Source organism: Lissotriton vulgaris, chromosome 1_2 (genome assembly GCF_964263255.1).
Source record: "Lissotriton vulgaris chromosome 1_2, aLisVul1.2, whole genome shotgun sequence".
Lineage (NCBI taxonomy): Eukaryota > Metazoa > Chordata > Amphibia > Caudata > Salamandridae > Lissotriton > Lissotriton vulgaris.
In genome coordinates, this window is record NC_141686.1 from 163,520,152 (window position 1) to 163,534,408 (window position 14,257).

General features: G+C 39.8%; 1 protein-coding gene across 2 annotated transcripts in view; it reads right to left on the reverse strand.

The window, feature by feature from the left end:
• LOC147734752 (estradiol 17 beta-dehydrogenase 5-like) overlaps positions 1–14,257 on the reverse strand; it is a 318,862-nt gene that overhangs the window by 215,026 nt on the left and 89,579 nt on the right. Inside the window, exon 2 of one of the 2 annotated variants that reach the window (XM_086953029.1) lies at positions 12,859–13,026. The exons of the other annotated variant lie outside the window; for it this stretch is intronic. Coding sequence (XP_086809155.1) covers positions 12,859–13,026 — 168 coding nt within the window. The remainder of the gene's footprint in view (positions 1–12,858; positions 13,027–14,257) is intronic. 2 annotated transcript variants of the gene reach the window in all.

Sequence of the window (14,257 nt, forward strand, 5' to 3'; positions counted from 1 at the left end):
GCACTCTATGGGGTCCAATTGAAGCATCATATTTACCTGGAATAAAATCGGCACAAGTAGCTGAACTAATTGCATTGACAAAAGCTTGTAAATTTGGGAAAAATCTGAAAGTAACTATTCATACTGTTTGCCAGTATGGCTATGGAGTTGTGCATGATTTTGGCCAACTCTGGATGCAAAGAGAGTTTCTAACTTCATCAGGTACTCCTATAAAAAATGGAAAATACGTGAAAGATTTACTAAAAGCAAACAATCTGACACTGACAAAATGAAAGCAGGTAACCGATTTGCTGATCAACTAGCTCAATATTGTACTAAAAATAAGATGGCAATAAACATGAAAATTGAACCAAATAGAAACAGCTGTCAACTTATGTTGCTTGAAAAAGTGAAAACGTGGAAAGAAGTGAAAGATTTGCAAAATGATGCAGAGCAGGAGGAAAAGGAAGAGTGGGTGAAAATAGGATGTCAGAGAAGGGCTTGAGATGGTGTCATTGTTTACCTTGATGGGAGGCCTCTGTTGCCAAACTGTATGCTTGCTCCTATGGCTAGGATGTATCATGGTGATTCTCATCTAGGACGAGACGCTATGATAAGGCTATTCAGACAAACTTGGTTCAACGCAAAGTTCAGGAACGTTGCAGAAAGTCTTTGCCACAGGTGTTTGGTCTGCCAACAAATGAATCTTGGGAAAAGAACTGTGGTATTGTCAGGAAAGATTGGAAAGACAGAAGGTCCTTTTATTCGACTTCAGATTGATTTTATTCAGTTACCCCCTTGCAGAGGAATGAAGTACGTTCTTGTCATTGTCTGCCTATTTTCAAAATGGGTGGAAGCTTACCCTACACGTAGGAATGATAGCATCACGGTAGCAAAACTACTACTTAGAGAGCTCAGACCACGTTTCGGTTTTCCAGTATCGATTGAATCAGACCGAGTAAGACATTTTAATAATGAAATAATTGGTCTAATTTGTGAAGAATTTAAAACTGAGCAAAAGCTGCACTGTGCATACTGCTCGGAGACTTCTGGAGTGGTAGAAAAACTGAATGGCTCAATCAAGTCAAGATTCAGAAAGATTTATTAATCAACTCGATTAGAATGGCCAGATGCTTTACCTCTTGTTCTGATGGACCTCAGAAGCATTCCAGACAGAAAAACAGGTTTGAGTTCTCATGAAATACTCATGGGAAGAGCAATGAGACAGGCATGGGTGCCAAGACATAAGTTGATAAATATATCTGATGACTTAGTACTAGAGTACTGCAAAGAACTGGCTGACCAAGTGCGTTCCATCTCTCACCAGGTTGGAGAAAAAGCTGTCACAAGGCAAACAACTCCAGCACACAATCTGATTCCAGGTGACTGGGTTTTAATAAAAGAACATACACGAGAATCTTGCCTAGCTCTAAGGTGGGGAAGGCCAAAACAAGTGATATTGGTCACCACTACAGCAGTAAAATGCAAAGGAATTCCAAATTGGATCCATGCCAGCCATGCTAAAAGAGTGGCTGAACCTGACGAAACTGAAGCTGAAGGTTGTACAGCTGAGGGGTCTTCAGAAAGTGATTCTGAAGTAGTTGATGATCAACAACTGAACACCAGTCAGGATGAATGGATTCCAGTGATTGACATTCCTGCAGATGTTGTGAGAACCAGAAGCCAAACTTATTTAGACAGACAGAGTGATAGTGAGGATAAGTCAGGAATAGAAGAACGTACTCAGATTACAAAAACCAAAGCCAAAAGTAATTCTGAGGAGGAACAGATAAGGAGAGATCAATATACTCAGACATTCCAAATACCTGTCACAGTTCCAGAGACTGAGAAGGGATAGATAGGTAAAAGGGCGAAGGCTCGGGAAGAAGAAGAAGAGATCGAGATACCTGAGCAGGACCAGATAGATGTAGATGAATGTGTTCAGGAAGAAGAAAACAAATCAAATCAAAGTCAATTGCAGCACACACCTGAACAAGGTCAGATTAGCAGCCAGGCAGAAGAAACAGAAGCAAGACCTGGACCAAGTAAGATAGAGAGGAATACAGATGACGAAGATATTTACAAATCGTGCCACAACTGAACGAGAACAAACGAGCAATTGAAGAAAAACAAAGCACAGTGCCAGCTAAAAGACTCAGAAAGGGAGATAATTGGCCTGGTTTTGTCAAGAAACTAAAATCTCGTCTTAAATCAATAAATGAATAACCAGAGCAAGTAAACTAACTATCAAGTCAAACTGGGCTTTCCAAAGAACAACCAAAAAGAAAAAGTCCACGTTTGAAAAGACTGAATAATAAGTTCATAAGCCCCGAATGGACCTATGTCAGTCTCGAAGATCTTGAAAAATTAGAACTGAGTGATGAAGATGATGACAAATTAATTGATGAACCAACAGACAATGAAGTAAGACCAACTTGAAAATTTCACAGGTTGAAATTCTGTGAAAAAGTCTCAAAGAGGGGCTAAGTCTCCTTAAATTGAAAATGGCTGCTCATACTGTTAATGGTAAACCGAAACGTAGTTGCTTCAAAACGTGCTGTAGAATATGCACATATAGTATAGTAATAGTACTCATAGTATGGTTAGGACTGATAGTAGCTATTCCTTATCTAATGAGTAAAGGTGAAAAGAATCACACTAACATTCATGAGAAAATAGATGTACCTGAAACGTTAGATAAACATGGAAGGATAGATAATTTAGGGCAGCAAAGAGTAGAATTAGAAACATCAGATGAAGAACGATTACATTATGATAAAGTTAGAAATAAAACACATTTGAATGTATTTGCAAATCTGTTAGTACATTATGTAGAGGCAATGGAAATAAGCGATTGCTACGTATGTATGAAGCTACCATTGTCTGTAGCAGAAGGCGTCACTTATCATCATTTGCCCCTGACTTATGGTATTTCGTGTAGTATTTTAGCTAGTTTATTTTACAAGAAAGGACACATACAATATTATTATTCTAATTTAAATGGGATTTTCTCTGAACTTCCTATTCATAGTAACCTGAATCCTGTACATAGTAAAGGTAACATTGCTCGTTATATGGGAGAATATTTTCTAACAATAGGTGTGTTGTAATGTACCTTTTACTTTATGTATTCTACAGGACTTGTCATCGCTTCCTTCTTCATTGTAACACTGGCGACGATTCAAAGAACCCATGGAGCTACCTTGGATGGATTTGACTTCTAAGACTGAAGTAAATGAAGCTGTTTTTGAAGAAGTAAGATATTTAAGAAATTTCCTAGTGTTTGCAAATTATTGGACTTAAAAGACTCAAGTAAGTGAACTTAAACTTATGGATTTTATGAAACTAGGCACCCTAATGCCCCACCAGTGACCCTGTCAACGGTCGCCCTGAATTGAAATCTGCCAGTTTCACATGATTATTAATGGCTATCAACTGACTATCAGTTTCCAGTATTGTACTTTTTAATTACTGATTTGGGACAATCTTGGTGTGAATCCAGAAGTTTTGTTTCAGCTCTGCTGTTAATCTTTGGAATTTATTTATTTTATTTTTTTTTAACACGAAGTATCGGCGGTTTCCGCGAATCCACCGCCAGGTATGTACCGTGGTCAGGGCAAGCGCAAACATGACAGAATCAGTTTTTTTAAAAATAGGATTATTTTCCTTAAAACGATCCTGCATTGTTTTCAAATTTAGATGTTGGCAAAACCGGCGGCCCAATGTTGTAAGGAATACCTAAAACAGGCTGAATAACCAGGAAATGATTAGTGAGCACTCAACTAAAGAACGTACAGGTATGCTTTTACCAGTGGAATTGTGCTATGAATGCAAAATTTAGTGAAGACACTCAACAAAGAACTTGTTAATTACAGGATAAGAAAAACAACCCCAGAAAAAGAAAATAAAAGGTGCGAGCACACGCACACGCAATAAGAGGACTGCCTGTGTAAGAGACACCAAAGGCAGGTACGTCCAAGAAAATGCATTGGCATCTGTTATGCCTAGCTGCTAGCCCCTACATAGAGTGACGATACCTCACACTTTCATTGTATGTAGCAGAATAGAAGGACACCCTTCCCTCATAGAAAAGAAAGCGAATCTGTGGATCGACTGTTGCTGGAAAACAGGTATAACCATAAAGAGCTAAGCATAGATATGGGACACTATTAGGAAGAGTAGTTAATTAAAACAATGTTGTCTTTATATACATCCTACAGACAAGTTAAGAACAGAGCCCTGATGAGAACCCGAAAATTGACGTGAGAGGGTTCGAAATGCGTCGGCACATTGAGAAGCAATTGACTTGGAAGTCTTTTAGACTAATTAATTCATGTGTGGTCTTATAGAGCGATTTGTTGCTTAGAGTATTTTTTACTTTTTCCCTTGCATTAAGTTGTTATGGATAGTAAATGAACTTGGTATCAAGATAGGACACCCCACAATAATTAATGTCTGTTGATGAAATTGTCTCTATGTCATGAATTCTATCTCTATACATTGTTTAATGTTGTAGAATATATATGTTGTTTTGTACAAATTGTAAATATGTATGTATAGTGTTTTTTCTTAGTTGAAACAATACAGAAACATTTAAAAATAATAAAATAAAATAGGTATGAACAAAGTATACCTTACAAACTCCAATTTATATTGGTTTGTAGTTCTTAAATGTGAGACATGAAAGAAATGTGCAGCTGGTAATTCTTTGTATAAGTTGTTAATCTTTGGAATGACATTTCTTTTGTCTACAGCTGTGCTAAGGCCCTCAATAATAACAAGAGACTAATTTTTTTAAAAAAAATTTATTTGTGGTTTGGAACTGAAATCTGAACCTCTGTGTAAAGTCAAGGATTACTACCAGCTGATGTGTGGTCCTGTGAAATAATCGAGCCTTGCAGCGTTAAGCTAATTGGAAATCAGCTTCTGCATACTTTGTTAATATCGGGAGGAAAAATCAAACCTCAGGAAGGAAAGTACTTATTTTCAATCATTGGGTGGTGCTGATGTCTTGTTTTTTCCTTTTCTTCAATGTAATTTTCGATAGCCATTGGAGAAAACCAAGTCTTACTGCTTTCTTTCCTTTGAGGTGACAGTTGGTGGTTTCTGTCCGGAGTCGTCTTTCCCCTGCCGCCTCAGTTTGTGACTGATGATGTCACAGAATCTTCTGGCCGTATTGGCGTCATAGAATCCTCAGGGGCCGTCGTGAAGCAGAAGCGCTTCTTGCGCTGTCATTTCCTTTCCTCATTCTGTTGGTCTGGCTTGTGGTGCGATATGCGTGTGATGTAATCTCGCATAAACATCATCGCGCACGCATGCCGCCATTTCTGGTATCCATGGTTACTGGACTGCCACAACATCGTACACGGAGAGCTGATAGTTTATTTTGTTTTTTTTAGTTTCTGTGTTGGGAAAACTTTACATCATTCTAAGATTGTCACCTTGGGAACTAGTTACTTCGTGCCTGAGCCTTACACATGGACTTTTGTGTTTTGTGGGGCTTGAAGATACTGTTGTTTGCTTTGTGTCTTACCTTATTCGGGAGCATAGATCGAGCTCCGGTTCTTATTAAACAATGACTTGGTTTTCTGTTGACCTCGGGTGACATATCGCTCACCAAAGCAACGCAGTTTGTGAGTTAGACAGGGTGTTTCATCCTGTTGTATGCCTTTGAGACCACGGTGACTACGTTTTTGTTTTAACTTTTTATTTTCTTGCGGACTTTTGATTTTCTTGTATATTCACCTCACAAGTTGTATGTAAGGGGGGTGTGGGTAGTTTTTTGTCCTATATACTTTGTGCGGGACTTTACACACGACAGAGAGTCTACCCTTTTGTATTGGCTTATTAGCTTTTACCCTTGTGTAGGGAAGGTGACTTTTGCCTTATTTTTGGTCTAGTTTGTGTGTACTGGGGTCTATTTAAGTTTTTTTTTGTGAGGGTGTCGTGGGTTAAGCTTACCTATAGTTTAAGGAGTGTGTCTTGTGGTGTTTAAGTTTTCCTTAGTGCTCTTTTGGGTTACCCTTGTTTTAGTTTTTGGGTTTTATAGGTTTATTGTATGATTCAAGAGTTTGGACTGTACAATTTGGTTGTGCACTAAAGTATCTTTGGAGTGTGTTATGGACTGTGCACTATGGATACGCTTGTAGAGTATTTTTCGGACTGTGTTTTACGGGTAATGTAAATGTGATGTAAATGTATTTGAGCTTATATAGCGCACAGCTAACCACAAAGGGTTTCCCGGCGCTTGCTTAGGGAACCCGTCCTGGTATTCCCCTGTGAGATAACCCCGGTAGGGTATCCACAAGGTGAAAGCCAGGCATCCCGCCGCAAGGGGCCGTTGTGGAGATTAAGCAAGCTATTGCCCAGAGTCGCAGAGTGTGAACCCATGAGTCGAGAAGGCACCGGAGCGAGAATTATCGAGTCCGTGGAATTTTTCAGCCCAAGACCCGCCGAGGCGGGGAATTGAACCCTGGTCCAGGGCCGATCTCAGCTTCCGGGTCTGCCGCCTCTAACCCCTGAGCCACACTTCTCCACCCCTGAGCCACACTTCTCCACACGTGACGTAGACATGTGAGAAGTTTTCTTCTAGTGTAACTTCTCCTCTTTGTTTTCAGGATACCCTTTATGTGGTTAATACCTCAACGAGGTGTGTGTATGGTGCATTTTGGCTGTGCATGTTGGGTTTTGAGTTATATGGTTGACTAGGGTTTAAGCTCACCCATATTATGTTTGCTTTGGGTTAAGGGATACCCATATTGGTTTTTAGAGTGTTTTGGGTGTTTTATTACCCTGTCTTAGTTTGGGCTGTGTCTTATTCCATTTCTTTTGGGTAGACCTTGTTCTTTCTTTGGTTTGTGCTGTTGGGGGTTGTATATCCCTCTTCTGCCCCTGTTTTGTGCCTTAGTTTGTGGTGCATTTGGCTACTCATTATTGTACCCGTAGTTTGGGACGTGAGTTTTGTGGATAGTTTCCACTGGTTTTGAAGAATGTTTTTATTTAACTTGCCTTCTTTTTGTTTGAGATCATTATGAAGGGGAGATGGGTGTAGTATCTGAGTTCTCATCCATCTTCCTTTGTCCTCATTTGTATGTTTGGCGACTTTCATGCATTTGTTGTTGTGATCATTTTAGCAAGGTGAAGATATATAATTTTTCTTATTACTGCATCCTCTTTTGTTGGAACGTGTGTTTTATCATCTTCACATGTGTTGTTTGTTTTCTATTATAAAGGGGGGATGTGTTGTAATGTACCTTTTACTTTATGCACCCTCCCTACAGAAGTTCTCTCCCTGCTGCTCAGCCAGTGATGAGGTCAGATGGAATGTTGATTGTGTTTGGATTGGTAGAGTGTGTCAGTTGGTGTGGATGGGCTGAGCAGTGGAGAGCCTGCTCCTGGTGTGGCATTACAATGGATCTGACTAACATCCAATAAAGCTGTGATCCTATTCTACAAGACTTGTCATCGCTTCCTTCTTCATTGTAAGAAGTTACAATAGATATAGCTGAAGCACACAAGAATAATTCATCATGCATTTTATATGAAGAAGAGAAGATATTTTTAAATTTAGTTGGGAAAAGGAGAGAGGATTTCCAAAGAAAAGCTACAGAACAGAAACGGAAAATTCCCAAATGGGCAGAAAATAAAGAATACACCTTGAATGGCAAAACTCATGCTGCTATGTTGCTGGACTTTGAAACGAAAGGGAAACTCTGTCTCCACAGAGAGAGAACAAGTTATTATAACAATATATTCATTGGTTCTAGTGAATGTGAACACAATTATAAAGTATTTGGGGGTTGGGGTTTCAAAGATGGAACTGACAGGTGTTTCATGGAATTTATTATATTTGTGGGAACCCACGCATATTACAAATTGCCTGATCATTGGTATGGGAGTTGCTATTTTGGAATAGTATTCCCAAAGGTATACCATGTAAATAAAATCACTGGAAGCAATGAAGACACTAATGGACTAATACGTAGGAAAAGAGTTAGTTTAGCAGAAATTGTAGGTGACATATTTAGTGCATTTACACCTTCAGTGGGAGTGATTTTAAATACTCAAAGAAATTGTAAATTGTCAACAGTAGTGGATCGCTTATCGACTGACACTGCTGGAGGATTTTTAATGATCAATACTGAACTAGTTGCGGTAAGGTCAATGGTTTTACAAAATCGACTTGCTCTTGATATATTGTTGCCAAAAGAGGGCGGATTCCAGAATGTTGAAAGCGCAACATTGTTGCACTTACATACCTGACAAAAGTGTAGAACTGAAAGGGTATGTAAGGAATATTACATATTTAGAAAAGGAATTTAAACCACTGGAGGTTGATAGTGCTTGGAAGTAACTAACAGATGGTCTTTTCTCTATAGGTAGTTGGTTTTCTAACGTAGGGAAAAGTTTTGTAAGTAAAATACTGTTGCCAATGGTGGGAATAGCCCTAACGATTTTAGGGATAATAACTTGTTGCAAATGTCGCAAGCATAAAAAGACATATGCAGTGAATAAGAGAGGTAAGAAAAGAAATAATAATGAAATTGAATTAGAAGAGTATAATTGACATTTATACTAGAAAGTGAAAGATCCTCGCATGAAAAATTAAAAGAATATTAGCAGAAAGTTTGAAGTAATTGAGATGGGTGAAGTGTAAAAGTTGGCATCTGTTTCATTAATTAGTGATGATATAAAATATCATCAAAGAGGGGATTGATGGAGCAAGGTTTAACACATAAAGTGACTTGCTTGTACTCAACCCTCTCATAAATAATATTAATGTACTAATTAACATGTTTTGTCTTATTAACATTGCATTACACAACATATTAGGTATCTAGGGGAAGCTTGCCAATGTGCTTTTACTAACTATAATCCGCTTCCACTAAAATGGCTGCTGCTACACGGGATTTTCTACTGTGCATGCGTCTGTCATGCTCACATGACATGCTTGATGGGAAAACTTTTGCTTCTACTCAATAGAACTAAGATGGCTGTTATGTGTCCTAGCGTGCAAGAAGCTTGCATCGGTGCTTTGCTAAGCTGTTTGTTTTTGCCTAACATTTAACGCAATAGTTTAAATAAAATAATGGGAATAGAGTAGAAAGAAGTGGTATAAAGTGCACTCATTTATTCTCTGTCTCTAAAACTGTTTCTTTTCTATTTTTACATGTAACGAAATAATGGGCCTCAATGCTTTGCTGAACTCCATCTTTGGAGGAACTGCGCCTGTGCGACAAGTCCTGAAGCCACACAAGCTGTAGCCTTGAACCTAAGCCAAATCAGACATGGATAGCAAAGCAGAGTGAACTCCTCGCCTTGCCAGAGGAAGCTGAATTGAATAAAATGTTAAATATGTTTATTGATACATTTCACTACCAGGCGGAATAAAAGTACATGGGTAGATAAAGTTATGGGAGGTAACAAATTGAATACATGATTGACAAGTTGCTTCAGGAAAAATATGGTGTGATGGCTACTCCTCGTTCTTGTCCAATAAAATGGTGGGATTCACACATTTGCAACATTTGGGGGTGGTACACTGACCTGAAAAATAGTATAACTAGGGTAGTCATAGCTAGTTAGATTGTCTGACTTGTCCGAATAGCTGACCTGTCACTGTCCCAACGCACTCAATTGGTGATCGGGAGCAGAGTTGCTGGTGGAGCACTCTGTCAGAAGATTCGATAATTCAATCAGGGTTCTGGGAAGGAGATCGATGACCCAATCGGGGTTCGACGGTTAGCTGCAGAGAGGGTTTACAACGCAGGCGTTTTGAACTTTAGCTGTGGTGCAAGTCTTAGCCTATTTTGGTCTTGTCCTGATCCAATTTGGTCCATGTCCTGTCCTGATTCTGATTCTGGCTTGCAACTATTCTTTCCTGCTGGCACCTGTACCTTGGGATTCTTATTTTTTAACTCAGCTCGTGGCCAGGGTTGGTCATCACACCGTTCTAGGTAACTATAAAGTGTGGGTTTGTCATTGTACTGTCTTCCCTTTTCTTTACCCACCCTCTGTTTAAATGCTTAACGATATTTTCTGTCCCAAAAAAATCATTTTGCCATGTTTATTTTTTAATCTGCATTATTCTAAAAAAAGAATAAGAAGTTAATTTGAGTTCCTGTTTATAACTTTCCAGAATTTACTTAGATAAAGATTTTAAACCTTTCCCGAGTTTGTGGTTATTCATGAAATGCTAAATGTTATTATTGCTACCTATTCTTTCTTTAACTCCCTTGATCCTTTAGGACTATAGGTATCGGTGATTTCGATTGGTAAGATAAATGGTATAAAATCCAAATGGTAAAACCCCAATTGATTGTGTGTAAATTTCAACAGCCATTACTGAAGTCGCGCATTCTTGTTGCCGGTGATAGAGCGTGAGCTCACCTGCTTAACATACTCACCTGGGTCCATATATCTATGTATATATTAAACAGGTAAATGTTTAATATATACATAGATATATGGGCCCAGGTGAGTGTGTTAAGCAGGTGAGCCCACACTCTATCACCGGCAACAGGAATGCGCGACTTCAGTAATGGCTATTGAAATTTCCGTTTGACATTCAAGTCGCAGGTTCGGGCGCGGCAATGTCAACTTCACCATTCATCCATCCAAGGTCCGTGCCAAGTTGGAGTAACAATTTCAATTAGGTAATACATAGTTTTTATTATAATAATGAATGTAAAAGAGCTTTGGATTCATTGTGTGCAAAATAACAGATTATTACTATTAGAGGTTAGGCAGTGCTCAATCATTGAGCAGCAAATTCGAATAAACCAGCAATCTCAGCTTAACATCCTCCAGGGAAGAAGAGGAAACGGAAGGGACGTCACACGATTATATGTTATGGACTGTTATATGATTGGACTATTGTTACCATGGAGACTGCTCCCCTATGGTTCATGGGATGTGTAGTTTGTAATGTTTTTACTGTTTTTTTGTTTAATGATCTTTAAAACTGCTATGCAAATAAAGTGAAGTAAGACATGCATAATCCTTACCTCCTGGTCCTTGATAGAATTGAAACTTTCCTTCTAGTTAGCTAGGAAATGTTTCATTCTCCGGTCCAGAACAGGTAGCCACAGCGGAGGACACACCTTCTCCCACCTCGCTGCCAAGTCATGGAGGGCCCTCCACCTCTGAACATCTCCCACACGGACAGAGTATTGGAATAAGCTAAAGACCTGGCCCTTTGACTAATGCAGCACCTCAGCACCTGGATACCCTCATGGCTGATAGGTTATGCTTTTTTAAGTACCACTTAATCATTCAATTGTTTGATTGAATATTTGTCATGATAGCTACCAAGTTTTTTACTCCAATCAATGTGTGCTCCTCAAGTGGTTCAGTAAATTTAGTATACTAAGAGAATTTATCATTATTGGTTTCCCTTCTGTAAATACCATATTCCTCACTCAGTGGGTTTGGTCCATTACTGAGCCCCCAGACCCCTCCCTCCGGTTTTGCCCAGACGCAGGAGGGCTGCATTGTCATCCTTATAAGATTCTTTCTCTCTAAAGGGACTCTACAAATGACAAGCGAGTCCACATTTCTTGGTGCCATAATACAGACATTTTAAATTGAGATGGGTCCTAATAGCCATTATTCTCATTTGGCCTCGCTCCCAGTCTATACTGTGTACGTCATATGTGGAGCACCTGCAATTGCAGCTTAGTACATATATTAGTATATAGTGTTCTTTTGCTCTCATTATAGCTCCACCTTTCTTTCCAGCTGTTAGATAATTCCATTGTTGGGGTAAGTACAGGGAATTACGTACCTACATATCCTCCCTCTAAACTTATTCCCCCGGCATAATTAATGCTTTGGGCCCCTTACAGTTTCCGTTTGGTACAAGTTATTCCAAGTAATTCTTCATTTGGATCCCCCTCGGACTACTGTAAGTTCCCATCCTATGTGTATTCCTAATTGATGATTGCCAATGCCAAAGTCGTGACTGACTCGTACACCATCCTCTATGAATTCCAGGCTGAGTGTTCCCCTAAATTATTCACTGTCCTGATGATGACTTCAGGACATGTTTCACATGGATGGAGTTCACAGAGTTCCGCTACGTGAAACTCTGCAAAGTGCAAAAGAAACTAACTCGTTACCCGAAGCGCTGCAAGTGGCAGAGTGCGTTAGATAAATGCTGTTTGCGATGATCTTCAGTGCCAGATGCTTGTCCGCACTGTGCAATCATTGCAAACGGCACCATGCACAGCGCAAGTGGGCACTGCTTCCTTTCTGTTGAGCAGCAGCTTTCTCAACATGAACTGACTTTTTCAACATGAGCGGTCGCGAGCCTGCAGGACCACTCGCAATGAGAAATCTGACCACCTGCGTTGAGAAATCTCGCCGGGAGGTTGATTTTCTGACTTGCGATCGCCACTTGATGTTGACGATTGCCAACGAGAGAAAAATCTCACCAGGAGGTGGATTTTCCTTGCTCGCTACTTTATGTTGATGAACGCCAGCGAGGAAAAAAACTCTGCTCTGCAAAGAGGAGTTTTTTGGAACTCCGCGCGCTTAACATAAAATGCGGAGTTGGAAAACTCCGTGAGCGGAGCGGAGTTCACCGCCAAGATTTATTCACTGGTCGATACTCTGTTGGCAGTAATACAACTAAACTCACATGACCCTACTGACGCCCTGGTACTGTCCCGACTTTAGAATTGAGCCTTGTTCTTTATTGTATTGATTGACCATGGTGGAGTATTGGCTTACCGAGCATCTCTTATTGGTTTTTAAAACTGCTCTCAATCTAACACAGATTTTGACAACTAAAAGAAATCATCAGATTCTTGCACAATTGATTGGTTGACAAGACACACAAATATTTCCAGTTAAGACGCTGGTGAATGATGTATTTACCTTTCCCGTGTAGAATATCTCTTCTCTCTTCACCGTGCCATCTGCAATTTTCTCTCGGATAGCCTCGCCAACTTCTACTTCATTTTGATACAAAAAGGCTGCATCAATGTGGCGGTAGCCAACCTCTATAGCCACCTTTACACCCTCCTTAGCTTGACTTTTAGGGACCTACAACATCAATCGACACAGATGGAACAATTGAAACTGACACATTGAATGCAGATCAACCAAAGGACAAGGTGCAGAACGGCGGGCTTTAGTGCTGGCAGTGTCAGATGGGCCAATCCTTGTTGGTGCTCACTCAATGACCTTAATAGATTCCATTACTATCACCCTTCATCAGTGCCCCTCATCTCTCCTCAGCCACTCACGTACAGTCAATTTCTTTATAGTGGCACTCCTCCCAATGTAGTGTCAGAGTGCTTTACATCATACACATATTATACAGAGACAATTACTCATGCAAGTACGTAAATCAATGAATAAGATCACATATCATCCATACTGGTGAGCAATGTATGCTTAGTGTGAAGAAACACAAACTCGGGATTTAAAACATAATGCAGTGGTTGGGTTTGTTTAGACCAATAAAAACATATTGCAATGCAAAGGTACCCTTTTATTAAATTCAGAATAATAGAAGATTGGGAAAAACAATAAGGTTCTAATGCATGCTTTCAGTTTGCATGCAGCTTTTGGATGCTGGTTCATAAGCCACTGAATTAGGATTGTAACTTGTGAACTGCAAGTAACCAAAGGATCTCCGTGAGTAGTAACCCACTGAGCTATCTACATAAAATACAAATCTGAGATATGCATTTTTACACGGTGTGCTTCTCAGCAGGCACATTAACCCTCGGTGCTACTTTATGAGTCAAAGCTTTGACTTCATAAACACAGATCTCTCCAGTAAGTACATTAATCAGCAGAGTTATCATGACATTAATTATCCTCTTAAAATGCCTAGGCACACAGAGGTCTCATCGGCACGTGCCTTTAATTCCATAAGACATTTTAAAATGGGCTGTCATCTGTGTCGCTTCAGGAAGCCTCACAGGCAACTTGAATTCCCAATTTTTTTCTGTTGCCAGGAGCTCAGGACACTGCAGGAACCATCCATTGTCAGACCTTCTTTGGCTGTGAAGAGATTCTCCAAGTTTTGCAGACCTCCCTGGGTATTTTCTGTGTGCTGGAGAGATTTACGTAGAGTGAAGCAGGCTGTTATTTCTACTTGCCCACATACACTAGCCAGATGCAACCAAATATAAAGTACTTGTTAGGTCTGGCTTGCTACACAGCTGTCCGCATGGCCTGTTGTTACCCATGCAGGGCTTTGGCACCTGCCAGGGGAATGTTCCTCTCTCACCTCATGCTAATGACTGCTTTGGAGCATCATTAT